Here is a 24,296-nt window from a genome sequence, read left to right on the forward strand (position 1 = left end):
TGCCTGTCCAAAAATATATAACATGTCACCATTTCTTTAGTTGAATCTGTGAAAAATGCCAGACATGACAACAGCTGACAGTCATAAAATAGCAGTTTTGCACCAACGAGATGATTCCCAAATGGCTGTTAGCTGAAAACGGGATATATATTGGCATGGTGTGAAGGGTGTCCTTGAAAAAAAATTGTAGAACCTGGACAAGTGGAGGACAAAAGAATTGGCGGTGGCGAATAGCCTTCAGTAATAGTAATAAATCACACAGCAATAGTAAATCCAAGATACTTTAGTGGCACATCTCCCAGGTAGCTAGCACAACTAAAACAAGGTAGTTGCAGTAGGCTTAGGCTAATGTTAGTTTTTTAAAAATAAGATATTTCTTTAGGTTGGAGGTGGAGTCTTTTGATGCTGAGAGCAGCTTGGTTGCAGGCAAACAGAGTTTGCATTGCATGGTCAGCTCTCGCCCATCCCTTTCTTCTTTAAATGTGAAGTGATGTCGGAATTTCCAAGTAAGAAATAAATTCCTGCCCATGCACTGCTGGCTCTGTTGTCCTGGCTTCGGGTCCATTGTGTAACTAACGCCACCAACATTAACAGGACGCTTACATTAGAGCCTCTTATTGCGTGTTTTGTTTGGATTGAAGGAATAGCCAAACATATGAAACAGGAAAAGGCCGCCGTGTAATCAGTTTATTTCAACAGAGTAACTGTATTCTAATTATCACCTTTTTAAATGGTAACTGTAGCGGAATGGACGATCTGATTTCCTCGTGTCAGCGTTGTTCCCACATCATCATAATTAATGTTGTTCCAGGTTCAACATTGCAAGTGACCAATCACCTTCTTGTGACGTCATTCCTTTGCGACTTCGAACACCGGTACATGCATTCTATTACTCCCCAACACTGTTTGTAGTTAACACCAAGACTTACTAACTTCTGTTTTCAACCTATGCGCATACTTTTGGAAGCAGAGGGCTGACTGATGAAGAAAGGATTTTACTTATAATGGTAGAAGGAGAGTCAGACTTTTAGACATTAGAGCAGGAAGGAGGGAGTTCCAGAGCACATACCAACTTTTGTGGAGCTCAAGCAGGGATAAAGCGACAGCACGCAACATCAGTTATTGATAGAAATCAAAGTGTAACCTTCGGCTCTGAAAATCTTTTTGGCATTACGATATTCAGAAGGGGAAATAAGAGCCTTTTCAGTTTATTACTCACACACAAACACACACACTGTTTTCTACAGTCATTGACACACACACATGCATAAATGTGGAGTCCAAAATCAGCTAAATATTTCTTAAAGTGTTGAATTATATCAATTAATATTTGCTGAAAGTGCAGAAAACTGTGCCTCTCCTTTCTTTATCAATTCATTGTCAACTCTATAAAAACTGGGGCGAAAGACTTCAACAGAACCATGCTGGCCACAATCACCAAACACTACTGATTACATCAAGCATTAAATAGGCAACCGGGTTTTTGAAAATGTCAAAACACACAAACCACAGAGAGGTGCTCATGTCTGAAAGCACCCTTAAAACTTAAAACATTCTTATAACCAGTTAAAGAAATGTTGCCTCATGATAAATGTGTGTTTATCACTGGGAAATGAAGACTGATATCCAGTCACAGGACAGAAGTTGTTTTGAAAAACAAAAAAAGAAAAAAAAACAACCAAAACAAAAAGCCACTCAGGACTGGAAGTAGGCTAAAGGGCACTCCTGTGACCTGGATTCATAATGAATATTTGTGTAGAAGTACAATACCCTGCTTTCTTTTTCAAAACAGCTGGGCCCCATGTTTAAATAAATATGTCTGTGTTTTTGGTACTGCGTGTACTCTGCAACGGAGTCTGAAAGAGTCACCAACAGGAGGGCAATGTTCCTGAGAATCAACAGATTACATTTCTTTGAGAATCTATCATAAACACTTGACCTTCAGACACATTCTGTAGTTAAAGTGACTGACATGTTCTTTTAGCCTAATATTTAGATGTTTCTTTGTCATACCATGTCAGGTAATATGGCAGATTCAGTTTAATGTTATCAAACAAAATGTTTTTTGGAATTTAAAAGGAAATAATTAGCCAATCAGCTTATACTGCTATTGAATCTTGTTTTGAGCATCTGGTGCCCACCTGTAAGCATTGACCCAGCTATAGCGGTCAGTTGTCCAAGCATGCCTTGACAGAGAGGATTTGTCTTTCATTGATGCAACCCACATCCTCAACTCTGAACTGACAAATGCATCAAATTTGGCACCATTTGAGAAAAGCAACGAGGCTTTCCAACAGTGTAAGATGTTCTGGGCCTACCCTGAGATCTCTTCCCAGTCTGGCATGGTTGGAAAACCTTCATAGGGAGCAGCCCATAAAACATCTTAACTTAATACCTGAACCACCTCAACTGTCAATGAATATGACAAATAGGATTAGAGATAAAGTTCAACCCTGGTGGAGCCCAACATCCACTGAAAACATGTCTGATTTTGTGCCAGAAATGTGGACAGCTCTGACTTTGATTATACATAGACCCCGTGGCCTGTAACAACAGACACACTCCATACTCCCACAGTTCACCCCAGTAAACTTTCTCCAAATCCACAAAACACATGATTGAAGGGAGGGTCAAACTCATACGATCCAGCCAAAAGTCCTGTAAGGGTGATGACCTGGCCCACTGTTTGGACAGAACTGGCAGTGTTTTTCCTGAAGATCTGGACCGAGGTTTGACAGTCAGCTGGAGAATCTTTTTCAAGATCTTGATACCCTGAAAATTTAAGCACACCCACTTTTTGGTAAATGGCAACCACCACTCCACTCCACAGGCATTGTCTTAGACCTCCACGTCAACCAAGTGTCAGCCAAGACAGCCATACAATGGCCAGAACCTTTATCATCTCAGGATTTTGGAATCTCATCCTAGCCTGGCAACTTGGCACCACGGAGCTTCTTAACTACCCCAGTAACCTCTGCCATTGTAGTTGGTCTTCTGCCTCCTCCACAGAGGGCATTTTGGTAGTATTAGCAAATGTAATAATATTAATAGCAAACTATTTCATATTTTTATACAAAAGTTTTATTTTTTATACAAGTGGATGTAAAATTATTAGTGACATTCATCTAAAGTTAGACATCAGAATGAGTGCTGGGTATAGAAACATTTACAGTACAGAAAGATCAGGGTGCATAGCAATCGAAGTGAAATCTGGCTGTTGTAATTTTTTACAGTACAGTAAATTATCAACTGTCTCCAAACACGAGGCAAAGAGAAAATGTATTCCATCACGTAAAACATTTTTGACTTTAAAAAATTTAGTTGACAACTGCATAGACCAAATGCCATGACATAAGCTACTGAAGCTACTCAACCTCAGGTGGATCTAGTACAAAGGGACACTTACAAACATAGTGGTTACACATATTGTAAAGTATTAACTGGTCTATCATTAACCCGCAGAATAAAAGCTTTGCAACACTACCAGTGGATGATGATGATGATGATGATGGTGGACTTGTAGTTGATTATTTCTCAAGATAAATGTGGTTTGTTGTTTATTGCTGAAACAATACATACTGTTATGTCCAGGCTCATGTGTTGTTATTAAGGAAACTAGTGTTGAATGTTCTTTTTAACATCTTTGGAAGGCGAATAATGAATTAACAAATGTGAGAGTTTCTGAACTGATTGAATGGCAGAAAACAAAACAAAAAAACGATACTGTGTTGCTTAAAATGCCAGAAAAGCATAGAAACTAATAGAAATATTAAATATACAACCACTGCATTCTCATGACATAAAATTGTCAACATTATTTTTTTATGAACCCCAAACTAAAATTATAGTTTGTATAAATCATATGTAAGACATCCTCTTACTTAGCACGACATATCTACAGTAGTTGGACACAGAAAAGTGCATATTTATAAAGACAAATGCGCTAAAGAAATTTTTCTAAGTACAGTGTTATGAAGAAAAAAACACATCTACATGTTCACAGTAATGTTCCATAGAAACATACATCGAAAGACACAACCAGTCCTGAGAAAAAGAATCTCTACAAATCAACAATGGCCCGTCGTACTTCAGTGCATTGTTCGTTAAACAATCTCCAGTGTTTAGAGCATCCTTACAATAAAGAATAAAAATACATTTATATGAAAACATGCTGTCCAAAAAAATTAAAAGACAAAAGAAAGTGTGGCCCTGCCAACAATATCCTCATCATGGAATGACATAAAAACAAAAAAAAATATTACAAAGCTGACGGACGGCATACTGTACCCTTTATATAGTTATGATTTTGGTATATGAGTATTTTTTTTGGATGTTGATAGCAGAGTCAGATAACACAACACCTTTCAGTGCCATCATATGTGAGTCTTAGCACTATGTCACCTTGAATCAGTAACAGAGCGTTACTGACATCTCCCGACACCGTCCGACTTTAGCTCATCTTTAGCAGGCTTGGAAAATAAAAGCAGTTCTGATTAAAGCAATGCTCTGGCTATCATGCAGCAAGTATCCATGCAGAAATTCTTACTCTCTACGCAATCAGATACAAATATATGAAATGAGGAAAAAAGGGACAAAAAAAATCTCTGCCTTGCATCTGGACTGACCCCTCATTGTCCACACTGAGACATTCTTCTCACGCAGATTACCTAAAGCTGCACGCCTGTTAGCAGCACTTTTGGTGACCTTTCCTGTATTTTTCCTTCATTTTCACCTGGTCAAATGTGAATGATTCCATTATTTTCAGGCCCCTTCTAGCACCTAACTTTTGCTTGTCACTCTTTTGGGGCTTCAAGGCTGTGTTTGGGTTGAGCGCTGCAGCATACTCAGGGTGCTCAGAAGGAGAGATAATCATGTGGGCAACCTCTCAGTTTCGTCTAGAAGGTGCAAAAGAATGAAAACAGACAGAATCGGGTTAACACAACAAGTTTCTCAAGTTCTAAAAGTGAATGTTGCAACTTTACTGGATGCACGAGAAAGCAGTTTGCCTAAAAAAATCAAGCAAAAAATAAAAAATAACCTGGTGGTGATGGAGAGTTATCCTCCCCTGTTGTGGCAAACTGTAGGTCAGACCCCAAAGCAGCTATGGAGCTCCTGGGGCGAATGCAGCGGTCACCTGAGAAACTCCTACGAAGTAATGCCTAAAGCCAGATATGTTACACCAATTACTGATAAATGTCTCCATAATAAAATACATTTACATTTTTTCTGGTTGCTACTGTTCTTCATTTGAGAGGTAGACAGGTGCAACTTGATCCTACATTGTTATGGAAATTCTCTCATTTCAATATTAGAAAGATAGGAAGTTGCTTTACCCACAGCTTAAAGCTTACCTTGCGTGTCATGGGGCTGGTGGGGGCAGAGGCACTGCTGTACAGGCTGAGGCTTGAGTTGGACCTGCTGACAGTCAAACCTTTAGAGGTGCTCCCAGCTGGGGACAAGTACTTCTCTTTTATCTTCAGGTTGGTCCGACCTTTTACTGTTGGAGACACAACAGAGGGATTTTACAGAAAATGGCAAAACTTCTCATTATTTATAGATACACCTATTATTATAGTCAGCCAACATGTAGATATTAATAAGACTAAAGTTTTTTCACATACGCTGTGTTAACAACCCCTCCAACCCAACAAAAACTCAGTGAAAAGATGGCTAAAATATGTTGAAGACAACTTTGCAAGATGTCTAAAGAATGTTGAGATTTGGTTGAAGGGTGAAAAGAAAAAAATGCATATAATTATAGTCTAAGGAGCTTGGAAAGAAAAGCGTCAAATGGTGGAGAGTCCCAGATTTAAACCCAGTGGGAGTTTCCCCCCAAAGAGGGACAAAGGACCCCCTGATGATCCTCTACCTAATCACATGAGCCAAGGTGTGAAAGCGGGTGTGGGTCACAATCAGCCAGGGTTTCAGGTGAGCTCATTATGAAACCTGGCCCCACCCTAGCATGTGATTTCCTGAGGTCAGATGGCCCAGGGTGTGAGTGGGCGTTTAGGCGTCTGGGGAGGGATCTCAAAACTGGATTATAGATGGCAGACAGTTGGTGTCGTAAACCATCGCCTCTGTTCAAAGATGGTCGCTCACAGTGGACATAAATGGCTTATTTCACTCCTCCTTCAAACCATCTATCCTCTCTGTCCAAAATGTGAACATTGGCATCCTTGAAAGAGTGACCTTTGACCTTTAGATGCAGATGGACTGCTGAGTCTTGTCCTGTGGAGGTGGCTCTTCTATGTTGTGCCATGCGCTTGTGAAGTGGATGTTTGGTCTCTCCAATGTAGAGGTCTGGGCATTCCTCGCTGCACTGTACAGCTTACACCACATTGTTAAGTTTGTGTTTTGGAGTTTTGTCTTTTGGGTGAACCCACTCACACCCTGGGCCATCTGACCTCAAGAAATCACATGATAGGGTGGATCCAGGTTTCACAATGAGCTCACCCGAAACCCTGGCTGATTGTGACCCACACCCGTTTTCACACCTTGGCTCATGTGATTAGAGGATCATCAGGGGGTCCTTTTTCCCTCTTTGGGGGGATACTCCCACTGGGTTTAAATCTGGGACTCTCCACCATTTGACCTTAGAACTGAAGAAGCTTCTCGGATGAGAGGTGAAACGTCTTCAAGCAACTTAAAGAAGTCCAGACGCTTTTCTTTCCAAGCTCCTTAGACTACACTGACCTGGATGACTGAGAACCTTCACAGACATGTATAATTATACACTCTTCCTCATAAAGACCTTTACAAAGTCTTTCCATAACCAACAGATTCAAACCTGGAATCTGCCGTTCTGTCTTTCCACATGGGAAAAATAATGTTTTAATGTCCACAGGCTTGTCCTAATCAGCTTACCATGTGACAAATAACAACAGGAGCCCATCAGAAACAGAAAGTTTGCATTTTTTTCTTTAAATATAAGAGGTCAACAGCCAGCTGTGATCTAGTCATCTATTTGACCTTTACTTTTGACCAGATTTAACCCGATTTTAGCCTTGATGGCTCTACATGTAGATCTTTTTGATTGCAAAAGGATTTTTTTAGTGCTAAACATGAATTGGTCAGTTCTTGATATTAGTTTGTTTCACCTTTCACTTTTTAATCTAATTCACCTGAATGTCAAATGAAAAGGCCATTATTGGCCAACTAGATATAGCTGAAAAAGCAATGTTAAGAGATGTTTTATCCTTTATGGTTTGTAACAGCTTGTCTTTGAAAGAAAGGCATTTAGTTATGCAGGAAATAATGACTATTACAACCTCTGCAGGGATCATTTTTAACCAGGAATTCATCCAGAGCAGTCCAGCCTCCTCCGACTCTGACCATCAATGTGCTACGCAGGATTCGAACCATCCTCAGTTGTTGGGAATCTCCAAACTGGAGCAAACATTAAATAATATAATATTACCGTGTTACAAGTACTGATGGACAGAGGAAATCCATGTAAGACATAAATTTCCTCTGTGGTCGAGGATTTTAGCATTTTAAATATGAAGTTGCATATCTTTTGAATCAGTGACTAACAGTTGACTCACCCTGTATCTGTTGGCACTTATTTGCTCCACTTGAAACCTCTTGGGACAGTTACACTGTGCTACCTGTCGGCTCACCTAATAAAGGCAGGATAATGACAGCATGAGTTGAAAAACCTCATAAGGAGTACATTAGTTTAACTTTTTCTTAATTATTCCTTATGAACACGCTCTTCTTACCTCTTCATTGATCTGATCGGCATCCAGTGTTTTTCTGTAGGGATCTCTGCTGGGATGGAGCGCGCTCACAAACTCATAGTAGTCGATGAAACCGTCGTTGTTCATGTCAAAGATGTTGGCGACAGCGTTCATCTCTAGAGAGCTTGTGGGGAATTCTACAGAAGGAGTACAAAGCCTTATCTTGAACACCAGCCATGCAGATCTTAACGTAAAGAGTTAAAGCACTATAATCCAGAATGAGAGCTACATTAGTATCAGCAATGAACTGATTATTATAGGTAAGAAAGTCTCACTAGAGGCAAGAACATAATCGATGAACTCCTTCTGGCTAATCCGTCCATCCTGGTCCCGGTCGATGCTGCGAAACACGTCCAAGATCCGAGACTTCAAATGACTAATCCACTGTATGTAACGCTTTCGCCAAATGTTAAAGTCAAAGTTTGCAAATTCTTCCATCTGTGGGAAACAGCAAAATATCACAACCTTTTTAAATCTTTGAATGTCAAAATGTCTCTCCTAATAATAATTTCAAAAACATTTTTATTGTTTTGGCCACCTACAATGGTACCAGAGTCTCTCAACGTTATTACAGTTATGTTGCAAAAAGCACAATGACCTCTTTGAGCATTTGCTGGTGTTGTTCCAAGCGGTTTTGTCTCGCCACAGACAGGAGCCAAAGTTTCTGCCACTCACTGACCAGCTGACTGAGCTGTGGGGTCTGAGGGTCAAGGTGCTCCAGGGGGACTGGTATAGCAGGCTGCAACTTCATAGCGCTCCTTCTCTCTGGACAAAGAAAGTCATCATTCATCTCAGTCAAATGATACTGTATGTGCTTGACAGGTCATTAGCAGTGAGCTACTCAACCTTTAACCCTTTACGAATGCATGCACAGAATGCTGTTTTCACAGTGGCTTACTGGTGAGGGGCCGTTTGCTTGGGGAAACTTGCTGCTTCGAAATGCTCTTGTGTTTGCAGGATTTTGTGGCATGTTCTACCTCTGGGAACTTTTTATTTAACTCCTCCATGAATACCTGCGGAGAGGAGTCCATAACTGAGACTACAAAGTACAGTAAGCATGTTGTAAAACTGGGGGTTTTGCAGTGCAAACATGGTAAATAACTCATGCTCTCAAAGAAAAAGAACTCATACTGTGTGTTGCTCAATGAGTTTTTGGTTATGCTCTGTGGCCTCAGGCAGAGGCTCTTGATCTCTGAGGCTGAGGGCTTCCTCTGCTGATGAGATCCAGTCCAGCAGTCTTTGGACTTCCTCTCTCTCTGTCTCCAGTGCTGTCAAACTGGCTTGGATCTTCTGGCCCTGCTGCTGGGCCCAGGTCTGAACCTGACTCGGAAAACAAAAGAGGGGGAGAAAATTACACAGCTCGCTGTTTATACATTGATAAAATGTCTTCCAGCATTCAAGCCATTTTGGTGACTGATAGCAACAGTTACCTAAACAATCAAATGATTTGTTTTTTAATATAATTAAAGGAAAATAGAACCTTGTGTGTATTACTTTGGCACAAAGGCACTCACTTCCTCGTAGCGTGTCTTAGTGACACTGATCCACGATTTTAGGGTGATTATGGAGTCTGGATGGCAGGAGGCAAGAATCTCCTCACCCAAACACTGGATGTTCTCAAGCTCCACTGCCTGAGCCTGCAAGGCAGACAGCGACTCCTGTGGCGGAGCAATAAAAAGACTTGGATGAGTTTTTTGATGCTCGAGGTAGCCGTCCTTACAGCTACGCTCAAGCACAGCTTTGTTTAACTGACCTTCAGCCAAACACTAAACTCTTATCAGCACCAGCTTCTTCTGTAGCAGAGTCTGTCCTCTGCACTCACTGGAAGCTGATAAGCTGGAAAAAAAATAATTTCTCTACAGGGAGTGACAAAATTTTATACTGACCTCATGCTGTTTGCGGAAGGAAAGCAGACCTTCCTCCTCCTCTGGTATGACCCCGTATTTTAGGATCCTCTCGGCCTCAGTGAGCCGCTCCATGAAACAATGAACGAGCCCGTCGAACTTTTCAGCCTAACAAGAACGAGGAGGGGAGTTTAGCTCCTTATTAGTGCTTCACATCATGTGTTTTTTCATGACTTTTGACAAAACTTAAAGAAACACGACTACCTGTCAGTTTTTGTGCAGAAGCTATCAGTATCAGTGCAAAAGGTTATGTCTTGACAGATTAAGTGACACAGTCGAATCAGCATTTAATACCGAATGTCAAAATTCCAGCTTCTACTTTTAAAACAGCTGTTGCACACACAGGACAGCCTCACAGCCTTTACTATTCGTGTACAACACCTGCTGAAGCGCAGCCTCCAGCCTGTCCTGCTTGCTGACTGACAGTTTGCACACAGCTTCCCAGCGGCCCTCCAGTTCATCCATCTGCTCCTGCAGCCAGTGAGCGTCGGCCGTGCTGCTCCTGGTCAGATCTCTCACAGAGCGCTTCAGGGTCCTAATGCATCCGGCTCGCTTTCCCAACTCCTTCTGGAAGGCCTGAGAGAAAGAGAAAAAAAGGCTAAAACCAACTATTTTATTTTACTCATGAGGAAGGACTGTGAAGAATGAGCTGCAAATTCAGAGTACAACAAGTAGCACTTAACATTAATTGTACGTATATACATTAATAATACATGTGATATACAACTGTTAGTAAACACTTCATGTACAAGACTGCATTACACCCTCTAATATGAAAATGAGGAAATGAATAACACTGCATTTAGAATGAAAACATTAGAATAAGTCCTGTGGGTTGGTTGCAAAGGCTGATTTTTTCCAAACTGTATTTGTGGGTACCTTGTGTTTGTCTATGAGATTGTTGACCATGTCTTTGTCTCCACCAACAGGTACGTCTTCAGCCAGTTGGGGTTCTGCTCTATACAGCCAGTCGTTCAGTGCCTGCAGAGCATCAGTGAATCTTCCTGAGAACAGCAGTGCTTCCTCTAGCTTGTGTTGCCTAAAAGAAAACAGAAAACACAAACACTTTGAGTACACTTTTTTTTTTGGTTATTTATCTGTATTAATGTGAATGTTTGGCTCATTTATTGGTAGAAATTCAGTTGTATACGGTATACAGTTCTGTACCTCTCCATGGACTTGCCACTGATGGTGTCCCATGTGTCTTTGAGTTCAGCCATTAAGTTCTCCAGATGCTGCCTATCGTGGGAGGTTTGAGCTCTTTCATGCAGACTGCGACCGCTCTTCAGTGTTGCCTCGTACATGGGCCTCTTTGATCTCAGTAGTTTCTGGAACTCCTAATTACAAGAGCGATCGGCAAATGAGTGACACATAAGTGAACAGCAAAGGTGCTTACACACATACAGCATATCACCATGTTTATAATGTACCTTTTGCTCTGTCAATTGTTGCTTAATCTCTTCGTGGGACACCGCAATCTCCTTATGTGTGTCTAATGTCTGTTCGACTTCTGTCATCCAGTCCACCAGGAGGCGCCAAGATTCATTAAACTGAATGAGATAGAAACATTTTATACAAAGCTCTCCGTGGGTGTGGCACATTATATTCATATACACGCGTGAGAAAGATCAAGGTTACATATCTCTGTATATTAGAGATGAAATATACCTGCTTGGCATTCTTTTTAACATCCTCCAGCATCCTTCCTCTTTCTGAAGTCCGCTGCTGTAACTTTTTGTATCGATCCTGGACGGTCATGATTAGGTTATGAATAACATCACAGTCGTCCTTTCTGCTGAGCTCAGTTAGTCTGAGGCCTGCGTTCTCCACTGTGGTCTTCTTCTCTCCATAATTGTTTACCTCATTCACCAGTGTCTGTATAGATAAAAGCATTTCATAAATGAAAAGCCAATACATATTACAGGGTTTAGATCTCTGGATTGGAAGCAATAAAAACAAAAATACAACAGGTATTTAAAAAAATAAATAAATAAAACCTACTCTGTGACTGTGCAGCTGTGCACAAACTGTGTCCAGAACAAAGCTAGGAGCTGGCAGGTTCCCCATAGACTCTTCACACTTGCTCATCTTAGTGAGTAGCTCCTGGACACTGCTGTGAAACTCCTTGGCCAAATTGAGTCCCTCTGTGAGCTGTGCCTGTAGAAAAAAGTCCTACACTCTGATTTACTGTAATAACATGTATTTGCAATAAAACACACTAAATAAAACACACTGGAACTGAAAACAAATCTCAAAGAGGCAGCGTGTTGACTGTGCTACATTAAAGGACCTTTCGCTCCTGGACTTTGCTGTAAACAGACGCCCATTTCTGTTCAAGAATCGACAAGCTGTGTTCGGTGCTCGATCCCCGCACAACACCGCTGCTCTCCAGCATCCTGTGAATGGCATTCTTCACATCTGTATAGGTGTGGAGCTTTGACTCCATCTCATTACACAACTCCTGTCACATCAAGTCAGGAGAGCCAAAGAATTAGAACCAATATCTTCACATGTATGTTTCCAGGATTATAGTTGACATTTTTAATTTTAAACTCTAATCAGCCTCACCAAGTGGGCATTGAGCCTTTCACTTGCAGAGTCCGGCATGCCCCACATGATTTTAGAAGAGGACAGTCTCAGTTCTGTATTCTCCAACCACTGTAAAAGGTCCTGAATCTCCATTGTAACATCTTGCACCTGTGCCAACACAATATACATATATCGTGCATCAACATTTGTTATAAATAAACTGAATCGTGTTTTACAATCAAAAAGACTTCTGATCCAGTGTAACAATATAATTCTGTCTTCACCTGACTCAGTCTGTTCTCTAATTCCAGCTGCCTTCGTTCAGTCTCACAGCGGACAAACTCCCAGCTTTCATTGAGATGCTCCAATCGAGATTGCAGACCATGTGGACCTTCTGCGGACCCAACCTCCAGCAGCCCCCTGCCTGCCTTGTTGAGGGATTCCACTGTGCGAACATGAGACATAACATCATTCCGCAACACCTTTGAGAAGGAAAAAGGAGGAGGGAAGAGATTAATGCATATGTATAGTATTTCCGCAATGCATTGCTTGGATTGTTTTGGGCTAAGTGTTTTCTGGTGTTAGTTATTTCTGACTCTTATAAGATGACTCAGATAGGTGGTGTGTAAGCATACAATAAACAAGACACACACATACACACACAAAGTTTCCAGCGTTGACAAAGTAGCCTACTGAAAGGCTGGATTGAAATGTTAGTCACAGTATATCTGTATTTATTAAGGCCACCACCAACCTTGTGTTTAGCCAGCTCTATTTCACATGCCTGCAGGTCAATGCTGATTGGCTGGCTGCCCTGCAGTTGTTCAGTGGTCCTGGAAAGCCAAGTGTGCAGCTCATCCAGTGTGTTTTGGAACTGACCGAGACCCAGCAGAGCACACTCTAACTGATGCTGTAAACATAATGAGTGGATAGTATATATCATTAGAAACATTGGAAACAGATCATTTTTACACATTTATTACAGGCTAGCTCACCTTTGTTTCAGTAAAATGTCTTTTGAAGTTGTGGCACAGCAGATATAGCAGCTAATAGCCACATTAGCATTAGCATTGCATCACTCTACCTGCTGTCATCTTCTTACCTGTCTGTTGACAGTCTCTGACTCCAGACTGTCCCAGCGCTGTCTGAAGTCACACAGTGGCGAGATTGAGCCTGGACGCTCTGAGCCTGGAGACAGCCGACACACAAACCGATGGTTCAGACTTTCTATCTCAATCTTCTTTTGGTAAAGTTCCCGCTTCAATTCCTAAAACAAGGGATACCGTACGCAAACATATACCAAGAGAACACATTACTTTTAATAGGCAAAGGTGCCGTTATGAATGAATGTAATTGCAGGTTCTAGGGCAGTATGGAGAATGAACCCACCTTGAGGTCACATAGCTGTTCTTTGACTGACTCCAAGTCAGTTCCTACCACGAACTCCTCTGCAGAACTCAGCTCAGCTGATTTCAACCACTCAAACAGTCCCTGATAGTAAAAAGATGTGGTGTGTTATTTAATATAGCTGTGATAATGACATGTATGTTATTATAAATTTATGCATACCATATAAATGGTTTTGTATTGCACTTGGACACATACCTGCATGGTATCTTGATAATGCAGTGCCATCTGCAAGGAGTCCTCCAGCTTTTTGTGACATTCATTCCATAGTTTGCTTAAGTTGTTCCACGTGCAATAGAGCTTTAAGCCAGCAAAAATATATGGTTTTATGTCAGTGCACAGTTTAATCAGCTGAAAAAAATTACTTTCAGATATGTTTCATACTTCATCTAGGCTCTTTGTGACATCTGGTTTGTCAGTATCCCCGCATGCTGACATCAGCTCCATTCCCAGAACGCCAAGACTGTCCAGATCTCCCTGCAAACTGTCTATATCCTCCCTGAGAGTCTATATTTTGAAAAGATGGAAAAAGTTACAACATGTCTTTCTAACAATATGGGTTCTTCACGCACGCTTCCTTTTAAAGTCTCCAGACCAACCTGCATGGTTTCAAGGCTCTGACGTATTGTTTCAGAGTCTGTTCGACTAGCATTGAGATCCAAAACCGCCTGCTGAGCATCATTAAGAGCAGCTGTGACATCGCCGACATCGCTCCAGTATTTAACGGCAAGGTCCAAGAGTTTGAGCAGCCAGGTTTCCCTCTCTTTAGCTTGATTATGTGTCTCATCCCAAAGCAGGGACAAGCTGGACACTCGCTCTTGAATTGCTGGGATCACAAGGATATGGCAAGCAAACTGCTTAGAATTTAAACTTTTCCACATAATTAAAAACATTGCAGCTTGTGGTTTTGTGTGTTTTCAGGAGATCTGAGAATATGGTCACCTGTGCTGATTGATCCATCCCCGGCAGCCCGAGTGTTAGCCAGTAGTTCATCTGCCTGTGTTTTGACGCTGCTGAGGCCTAACTCAAGTTTGGACAACTCAGCCAAGGTTTGCTTGTTGTCCTGCAGCTGCTCTTGGATTCTTGGCGTGAGACCTTGAAGTAAGGTGGGTGTCTGTATGCGACTGAGCAGGCGGTGTAGACTCTCTTTGATAAGAGTCATCCTCTCGTTCAGCTAGAGGAATAAGAAAACATTAAGCTGTGAACCAGTATAGGACAAACTGGTGAACATTTCCAAACAAGGATTCTTACCTGAGTGAATCGAGGCAAGGACTCCTCCAGTAGATTGGCAGTCTCTCTCACGCGGTCTCTAATAGCTCTATGCTGCTCCTCAGCCTCTGTGGCCTTGCGGCAGAACTGATCCCCCTGAATGGAGTTTAGTTCTGACAGGCGTTTTGCCAGAGAGCATAAACGTGCAATCAAAGGTCTATGTTCAGCTATAGATTCCCGAAGACCCTAAGCACAAGAGAGAAAAAAAAAAGTTTAACAATGCAGAGAGCACTTTATTTACCAGAAAGCATTTGAAATGAACAGGGAAAGGACAAAAAATCCCTTTGTGTCACTTGCAGTGACAGGCCTGACACAACAGACCTGTCATGAAGTAAATTACATTAATGAACTATGGTTTAACAGATTAGCACATTTACCCAGAGAAAAATAGTGGCAGTGGCTATAAAGTCTGAAAGGACTTCATTGTTCACCAGCACAAAAAGGGTGATGAAAGAAGAGAAAAGCTGGCACTCTGATATGGGAAAGCAGGTTTCTTTACCTGTAAAAGGTCCTGTTGTTCCCGAAATGCCTCATAGCTAATTGTGGTGAGGGACAGCTGGCCAATCAGGGTCTGAGTTTCTTCAAGCCACGGTGAAACCTCAGCAAAGCCCTCAGAGAATTGATGGAGGAGTGACTGAGCATGCTCAAGCTGCAGGACCACGTGGGAATTGGTAGCTGAGGTGGTGTTGCATTGTTCTTGTAAAGCCTCAATTGGGGTCTGCAGGAGATGTAACAGTGGAAAAAATACATTCAAACCTCCCGAGTCATGTATGTGTTTGCTTCATTGATGAAATTTTAGTTCAGAGTGTACCCGAAGATCGCCAGTTTCCCCTTCATCGCTGTATGTCATCAAGATTTCAGTGATTTTTACCATCTTCTCAATATTGAACCGATGTTGTAGAATCTCAACTGCTAAAATCTGTACAGGTAACATTATATCAAGTTAAAATCAAGTTAAAATCAGTTACCAAACATTCCTATTGATGGACTTATAAAACTGTAGCATGTACTGTATAATATATCGTGTCTGTGTGTGTGTGTCCTGACCTTTTGCTCATAGACCTGTTCTGCGATGAGCTCTGGATCAAGATCAATAGTTTTCAGCTTCTCAAGTTTGGCTGCTGTATCTTTGAACCAAGCTATCTCCTTTACCACTGCTTTTTCCAACTGTTAAAAATACACAGTATTGTCACATAAACAAAATAATTATCATTCAAATACAAATAGATATGTTCTGAAGGCTTCCAACATCTTAAGTAAAAAACACCATGTGACAATAAAGAAATTACACAAAACCTAATGGCTTTCTCTCAGAGTCTTCAGGTCTCAGTTAAATCTTAAAGTTCATGAAAGTGCAATTAGAGCAAGACTGTCCTACAACAACACTGACTTGACGGCAGCTAATGCTTGGTCAAAATTAGATCAGGTGACAAGACAACAATCCCAAGAACGTCAAGAAACCTACAACAGACAGTCCCAGTTTCTTCTTGGGAAAATGAAATGCCAACCCCAGCTCCACAATAATATGACAGATTGATGAAGTCATACAGAAGCAATTACTTTATTGCTGCTTAGATGGCTCTTTTGAATTTGGTGGTGTACTTAGTTCTTCACATTACTTTTACAGAGTCCTGTGAAAATGTTTTTTTTTTCCACATATTACATTAGCTTTGCACTTCCACTTTTCAATGGCGATCAAGTGGTATTTCCTTGTATAAACCCTAAAAACCTTTAATTATGTGTAAACATTACCCTTTGTCTCTCAGCTGCACATAGTACTGCATCTCCAGCATGAGTCTGTGCCCCTGCTGCCCCCAAGAGCTCCCGCTCAATGCGACCCAGCCACAGGTGGAGGTCCTCTTGGCTGGAGGTACAACGACTGGAGGCCTCAAGCGCTTGTTCCAGTCTCTGCAGCACGTCCAGACTGCTCAGACTCAGCACAGAGCAACGAATACGCAAAGCATCCATCTTCTCCTGTACTTGCTGGGCTTCCTCCTCTGAAAGAAAAGGTAAATCCAGATTTACACAGTAGCCATTCATCAAAATAACCACCAGCATCACACTTGGCAGGTGTACTGCTGAGGATGCAAGGAAGTGCAGTGTTTGGTTTGAAGTTGTTTGAACGAGTGGTAGATCACATCTCAGTCTTCTCATATAATAGTGTTGATTAATCAAGGAGTTATCAAACAAGCGACAAGGGACAGACATGGGCAGAACTTCTATTATTAATATATCCATCTACAATAACTAATTTAAAGATGTATGTAAACATTACCTGATAATGCTTCCATTAGCTCATGACCTGACTTCTGTATTTTCCCTAGTTCTGCAGTTTTAACTTGAATTTCTTCAACAACAGCCTGAAGGAAGAAAAAAAGTGTTTAAAATGTATTGTAAAATCTATTCTTCTATTTAAACAATACAATCCACCTTTACTTTGCATGGCAGTCCATTCGCTTTAGATTTCTAACCTTGGCCCGGTCGGAGGCCTCTGTGAGATGCAGCATTACTCTTTCTGCATTTCGAAGTTCAGCTAGAGTCTGTTCCATAGATATGAGCCATTGCTGCAAGCTGTCCACTCCTTCCTGGAACAGCTGGGCCCTGGGAAGGATGAGCTCCAGGCTTGCCCTCCTACGAAAGTCCCCGTAATCAGTGAGTGATGTTTGTCTCGTGATGCAGTCTTGTCAAATCAATATTGATAGTAAAAGTGGTTCACCTTTGTTCTGCTTCCTGTTGTAAGGCCTCCCACTTCTGATTAAGAGTGGATAGTTTGACCTTTACTTGCTCCCCTTCTTCTCCCACATGGGCCTCCACCAGCTGAGTGCCTTCTGACATCATGGAGGTCATACTACGCCTCCGGTCTGTTAGGAGACGCTGCAAGAGCTGTGAAACAGCTGAATATCTCAGGTGAAGTGATATTATGTGGAATCACAAACACTATTGATACTGCTATACAGAAAACCTATTCTTAACATTTTATGTACGATTTCTGAGACACGACATTGCTTGCACCTGTTAATATTTCTTAAATCCGCCTCCCCTTTTATTTTTGCTTTTTTTGTTTTTCTTCCTGTTTTTGTGCCAGTCAGTGAGGGGGGAGTCCTGTTTCACAAACCTACATTATCAAGAACCAGACAGGTTTCACCTCCTCCAAAGAGCGCACAATGGGTGTGACTGCCGCTGAAAGGTGAGAGACTTCCCTGCTTTTATATGCCCTCAGGACATGTAGACAAAGACTTACTGAAGCTCATTGTGGTGATAAACACCACCCATTCACTGCTGAATAGAGCAGATTTACCTTAAAACGGAAGCACTAGAGCATTTTCCATGGATTCAGGACATCTTCCTATAGGTAATTCTTTTTGCCCACTGCGGAACTCAGTGGAAACATGAAACTATGATGCAATGTTGAACGTAACAAACCTTTTGTTCTTGGAGCTGTGCTTTCACCACTTTCACCTCTGATGATGGGGGTTTCTGATTTGCTGTGAGCTCCTCTATTTCTTTGACCCATTTAAGCAAAGCTTCCAGGTTTTGGAGAAATGTTTCAGAATCTGTAGAAACATCCTTTAGTGCCAAGGCAGATCTTGTTCCCTTGACAAAAGACCACAACATATCAGTATCAATTTCTTAACTGTGAATAAAAAATGTTTTCTTTAAAACAAGGTTGTTTCACCTGAAATATAATCGGCGTAACTACAACAGAAATATGATATGGGTAAAACCTACCCTCCATTTATCCAGGGTGGGATCCTGATCTGAGCTTGAACTTTGGAGCTGCAAAGTAAAGACAATCCTAGTGTTTTGTCAATTCATAAAAATTTTGATATAGAAATACCCAAAAAACATATTGCCTGTACAGACAGAGAGAGTTCTAGGATAGAAAGAATAATGGAAAGAGTGAAAAGAAAACCAGATACAACTTCTCATATTTGAGAGTCGTGTTGTTTTCAACCTCTGCAAGTTCCTCCGCGACACCATTCAAGACTCTCACGGTTCTGGTGACAATCGGGTTCCCTCCTTTATCTCCTGGTGGATACTCTGTCACTTCCACAATTTCTGTTACAGTTGTCTCTGTCACCTCTGTCACTTCTGTGACCTCACGTGATGCCACATTCTTCCAGGACCAGGGGCTTCCTTCTCTAGAGTCTCTCCTCTGGAAGCTGGCCCTCCTCTCTGCAGAGGTTTTCTCTGGGTGAGCCAGAGGTGATCTGGCGAACTCAGGAGGCACTGTCCTCCTTGTCAAGGTGCCATTTCGAGAAGTTTTTATGGGAGACGGGCTGCCTTGCCAAGCATTTTCTAGAGTACTGGTACTCCTGATTGTTGACGCAGGAGAGCTGTGAAGGGGTTTATCTGAAATGGGAGTTTCAGCTCCCTGCTCCCTTTTAAGATCAATTTCCTGGGGTTCCTTGTAACTCTCCACCTCTCTTTCCTTGCTCGCATCATCGTTGGCTTTGTCTTTGATAGTCTCTTCCTTTTTGGTCTCCCCATGTTGCTCTGCGGGCTGCCACTCTTTTCTTCGTTGGTAGCACTCCTTCAGAAAGTCCTCATCTGACCTGACATGCTTGGACTTCTGGCCCAGGCAGCTGGGCCGGCTGATGAGGTTGCCCATAATCCTTCAGCCCAGTGGCTAATGAGGTAATAGGTCAGGTAAGGGCCAGCGGCCATGCATGCGGGAGTTTCTTCAGCTACCTAAAATAAGACAAGGGGGTCATCATGCAATGAATAATTGCTCAGTTTGTGAATCTACAAAATAATACTTATTTTAAAAGCATAGCTTCCCAGTTTCAAAGGCACGAGTTACTCCTTGCATAGCTTACACGTCCAGAAAACTGCTAACAAATAAAGTAAATCAGTGTCTCACATTCTCCATTTGCTACATTTCTTTGCCAGTGTTGCCCTTTTCTTGGCACTGAAGGACCATAGGAAAATGCATCAGAGATACTTTGCCAGGATACTCCCCATCCCTTTGTCTAGATTTCACATAAACACCCGCAAACACACGCACTCCCCTCTATGTCACATCACCAACCGAAATATTCTGGGCTTAGAAATCAATGTGACAGGCTTGTCGAGGATCCCACTGTTGAGCCTGGCACAGAAAAAGCAGTGGCAATCAGCCAGCGCTTTCTGTAACTCAGCCTGGACCAGTCCTGGGAAAGCCGCTAAGGATCTGATCAAATATGACAGCCATTAACACGCAGACATCGCCTTTCTAGAGGGTGACAACAAGAGGAGGTGCAGGAAAACTAAGCGGCATGAGAGTAGTGGGGGAGTTGTTGGTGTAACAGACACCAATCAGTAGCATACCTTACAGTATACACTGTTATTACACAGACTGATAGCTGGTGACCTTTATGGAAAACTAAAGCCTGACTCTCTCCTATTACCACACTACTACTGCAGAATTCTGAATACAAAAATGATCTGATCACCATCTAACCTGATCAAAATTACTACATGAGTGACAGTTTACGGTGTTAGCCTGTCTGCCTGTCCCTCAGCTCAGAGCCTTCATTGTTTTAACAGGAAGGTTAAAGGTGAGAGTAATTATCTCGGTCTAGTGGAGCTGAGGTGAGCCCATCAGGATAGCACAGGGAGGGGTGCTGTTGAAGTTAGGTCCTCCTCTGAGTCATGATTGGACTGGTCCATTCAGAATTATTACAGGTCATTTCAGGTCATGCTCGGTGACTAAAGATCTGTGGGGGGCCTCTATGGGTCATCAAAGAGGAAATTGGGATGTTGGCTCCTCAAACTACTGAGAATGCGGAGGATGTGGATGCACAGTGCTATAAAGATAGACAGTTATTCTGTATATTACACCCATAATCGATTGCTAAAATAATAGCCTGTAGATGCAGCTTCTTTATTTTTGCAGCTTCTTAGACAAAAAAGTCTACAGCCAAGGAGAACGTCTCTCTACTGTCAATATACAAAACAAATTTAAATCAGATCTGCCTTAGGCGGGCTTTTTAAAGTCCTTCATTTGGTTCTCCTTTTTTGTTTGACTCAATTCTTATTTATTATATATATATAGCTGTATGTGTGACGATGTTTATGAAAAGTTTCATTCAAATTGGCACACCCATAAAGGAGCTAAGGTTACATATGCTTGATCACTGTAGTAAGATGAAATCTGACAGTGTTTAACTGGATGGGAATCTAAATATGACCTATGTTGGTATGATGCCTCCATGTGCATTAAGCTAGCAATTACCTACATCATGCATGTTTCTGCTGAGCAGATGATGCAGTTAAGAAACCACAGGGGAGTACACAGTCAGATCAGAGAGTAGTGCCCAGACAAAGCCCCAGCCTGAAGATCAATGATTACCCAGTTAGGCCAGATCACTGCCCAGCAGTCTCCCGAGGAAGCGAGAGAGTGTCTGTGGCTCTGTCCATATGGGTTAACAATTCAGCAGAGAGGGTGTGCCTTCTCTGGTTACCGCACCACATGTGTGGTCATTTACTAAACTACACGGCTGCTCTTACAGTGATCTCACAGCACACTGTGTGAGGATATGCTGAGGACCACTTTCATCACATGCTACAGTAAAAAGGAGATTCTGTTTGAAATACACAGGCTTATGTACTCTTATTCTCATTATGTTGCCTTGACCCCTTAGACCTGATATAGAGTGAAAAAACCCCCAATAATCATTCAGTTTTTAAGGAGGACATGTACTAACACAGTGACCTACATTATTTCATGAAAGAATCCCTTCTCAGCATCCCTGGATCTGATATACACCTCTCACCTTTTTGCACAATGGTAGATGAAAGGGAGCCAGGCAACCAGAGAGCCACTCTACTATATAACTGATATTGACCTAACCATCCCATCACTTAACCACCTTTAAAATGGCCCTTAATTCAAATGGCCCTTTCTCTGCTCTCAGCTGTGATTTATGATACACGACCGCAGTCCATTTCCTGATGAATTGGATTATGACTATAGTATAGGGACTTGTATATAGTATAAAAGCACGAACATCAAAATTAGCAATATTCATTTATATGTGTGTATGCATTATGAGCATCTAAAATACCATATAGAGGATATTTGTATTGTATGTTTTTCATCATATTTATACACTGATTTGGTGTAATAAGCTCGATACGAGTGGACTGGTAATTAGTGGCGAACAATAATCATCAATCAGAACAGTAGAGCCTTAATGTTGTGTCACTGTTGTGTGCTGGTTTCTGTTGAGGGAGGTCCTGAAGTAGTAATCATTGTAGTGGTCCCTAATCAGGGATGGCAGCTGTGCATTCACCCATGAGACTCATAACATTTTAGGGTGGATAATGTACAAGGTTGCACACTGTCCTCTAAATGTGCAATACAGCACTACTATATAAAATACAATGTGCTAGTTGTAGCTGTTGTAAAAGGGGCATGTCTCCATACAAGGAATTGAGAAAATGTTCACAAAGAATATATAGCTGAACTAAATAAAATACACTTATGTACTTACATTTGAATGATCCATTCATATTGATGCTTTGGAATATTTTATTGCCTCTTGAACTGAGTAAATGCAGAAAATCCTTCAGTTGGATCTCTCACTGCTACGACCTCTTAGTTTAATCCCTGACCGGCAAAGTGCAAAACCAAAGTCTCTCTAGGCCAGCCCTGACTTAGTGGCAGTTTTGGCGGTTAGAAGCTTACGTGAATTACACTTACCCCGAAGCACAGTCGAGCCCAACAGCATGAGTAAAGGAATCCAGCTACTCCTCAATCACCGTTCAAAAAGAAGACAAAGATAGAAAAAAAATCCAGCTTTGTTTGAGCATCCCTTGAATGGCCTCCCACCTCCAACATCCTGAACTGAAGGCTCCCCGAATGCATACACATGCATGCTCCCTCCAGCTCACACTCAATCAAGTGCACTCATTCACACATGCTCGCATACAAACACACTTTCTAAACACACTCACACATGTCCTGATAACTCATGCTTTTCCGTTGCCCACAGTCACAGGCAAACAATGCCCTCCTCTCCCTTCACAGTGCACCCTTCCCCTCCCGTCACTTCACTTCTCCTCCCACCAGCTCTGCTCCTCTCCCTTTCTTCTTTGTTATGGGAGCTGCGATGGAGGAATTCTTTCCTTGTTAACGCCACCGATGGGATAGTGCGCCCAGATGGAGACAATGTATTCCAACGGCTCAGTTGAACTCCCACAGTTCCCAGCCAAGAGCAGTTTTCACATTGAGGTCAAATTGTGCCAGTTCCATATAACGGCGTGGCAGCGCTATTCCCACCAGTGCTGCTGATGCTCAGGTTGCTCCTGTACCGGGCAGCCTGGCAGCAAAGTGCCCCCTTTACCTTCCCCAGGCTTATTTTTTCTCTCTCACTCTCCCCCTTCTCATCCAACAAAGCCCCTCCTCTGGGTCCGACTGTGGCTCAGAAACTCCATGCTGCTTCTTCATGAAAAATGGGGTGGGGGGCAAAAAAAAGGAGAGTTTTCTAAAGACCCCTGGGTCGCCCTTGAAACATTCACATGGTAAGTGACAGCTGCCTCGGCCCATTCCCTCTCTCGACGGCGAGGGAGAGTAGTGCAGGCTACAAAAGAAGGGACCCACACCCACCCTGCCATCCACCCACTTACACATTCACCCCAACCCCCTTGCAGTCCCCGATTCCCCATTCTGAGGCAGTACAGCAGTCTCCACAGCAGCAATGAGGACAACTAATTACTGTAAAACATCTCAGATTACTTTTCAACTCACTTCCAGCCACTGCAACTCAACCCTGTAAACAAAGAGGCTGGAAGCAAACACAAAATAGAGAGCAACGGGAAGATAATACAGAGTCTTTTCTATGCTTTTGGCATGGGAAAGCAAGGAAAGACCCCTATGGTGGAATTCTATCATGCCCCATTTAAGGAAGTCACAATATTTGCCTTAGAAATGCAATACACCAAGCATTATGTATGCCAACGCCATTACAAAAATACATCCTTATCATTTAAGGTGAATAATCTGGGCAACCATGTTTTAACACATTTCTGGTATTGCTTCAAACATGACCAATGCCATAAGTAACACCAAAAAATGTCTGGAAATGATGTGAAAGCGGGATACATAAACACATGCATTTATGCGAGTACCTTAGTAACAAGGCCAAGCTCTGCCCTCTTTATCATTTTTCCTTCTATCTTTCTCCAGCCAACCAAACAATCAAACAACTGACTAATTCTCCAAATGCACACATGCATGCACCTTGCACACACACTCTTTTTCACTCTGTCTCGCCTGTACACATCCACTCAGTCGTACATGTAGATACCTGCCACTCAGCCTGCTGCCTAAGCCACACTTCTCAGCCAGTGTTGCCATGAACTGCAATATCTTAACAGCAGCAGGAATGTTAATGTGCATTCACTGAACAGGTACTTATATCATAAAATCGATATCAATTGTTCTCGTGTGAAGTGCCTACTG

The 24,296-nt window shown here is 42.1% G+C and overlaps 1 protein-coding gene across 2 annotated transcripts; it reads right to left on the reverse strand.

Annotated features, from left to right (window-relative positions):
• Window positions 1-3,078: 3,078 nt before the first annotated feature.
• Window positions 3,079-23,374, reverse strand: macf1b (microtubule actin crosslinking factor 1b). 2 transcript variants are annotated; one of them, XM_080896133.1, is made up of 40 exons: window positions 22,536-23,372; window positions 18,804-19,540; window positions 18,578-18,625; window positions 18,272-18,442; window positions 17,565-17,731; window positions 17,320-17,479; window positions 17,124-17,208; window positions 16,601-16,845; window positions 15,896-16,015; window positions 15,660-15,767; window positions 15,348-15,566; window positions 14,831-15,034; window positions 14,522-14,753; window positions 14,179-14,405; window positions 13,964-14,086; window positions 13,778-13,879; window positions 13,562-13,663; window positions 13,275-13,439; window positions 12,927-13,082; window positions 12,457-12,654; window positions 12,212-12,340; window positions 11,934-12,104; window positions 11,645-11,800; window positions 11,312-11,518; window positions 11,074-11,193; window positions 10,811-10,980; window positions 10,523-10,682; window positions 10,025-10,219; window positions 9,626-9,751; window positions 9,254-9,397; window positions 8,871-9,059; window positions 8,638-8,752; window positions 8,338-8,504; window positions 8,015-8,177; window positions 7,722-7,876; window positions 7,545-7,619; window positions 7,269-7,386; window positions 5,352-5,497; window positions 5,039-5,159; window positions 3,079-4,895 (listed from the first exon to the last, which is right to left on the reverse strand). In XM_080896133.1, exons 2-40 carry the CDS (start codon window positions 19,458-19,460, stop codon window positions 4,870-4,872), a joined length of 6,342 nt encoding a protein of 2,113 aa, XP_080752259.1. In that variant the 5' UTR covers window positions 19,461-19,540; window positions 22,536-23,372; the 3' UTR covers window positions 3,079-4,869. The 2 variants fall into 2 exon arrangements, with proteins under 2 accessions (XP_080752259.1, XP_080752260.1); XM_080896134.1 differs by lacking the exons at window positions 3,079-4,895; window positions 5,039-5,159; window positions 7,269-7,386 and having other exon boundaries at window positions 5,368-5,497; window positions 22,536-23,374.
• Between the last annotated feature and the right edge of the window lie 922 nt (window positions 23,375-24,296).

The sequence above is a fragment of the Rhamphochromis sp. 'chilingali' genome (assembly GCF_963969265.1).
Source record: "Rhamphochromis sp. 'chilingali' genome assembly, chromosome: 11".
In the NCBI taxonomy this organism is placed as follows: domain Eukaryota; kingdom Metazoa; phylum Chordata; class Actinopteri; order Cichliformes; family Cichlidae; genus Rhamphochromis; species Rhamphochromis sp. 'chilingali'.

Excerpts from the sequence above, each read along its gene's own strand:
- macf1b (XM_080896133.1), bottom strand. The coding sequence starts at position 19,460 with ATGGGCAACCTCATCAGCCGGCCCAGCTGCCTGGGCCAGAAGTCCAAG. Across the intron at positions 13,664-13,777 it reads ATTATCAAGATACCATGCAG|GGACTGTTTGAGTGGTTGAA; the intron begins GTATGTGTCCAA and ends TTTTACTATCAG. Across the intron at positions 8,178-8,337 it reads ACCAGCAAATGCTCAAAGAG|ATGGAAGAATTTGCAAACTT; the intron begins GTCATTGTGCTT and ends TGTTTCCCACAG.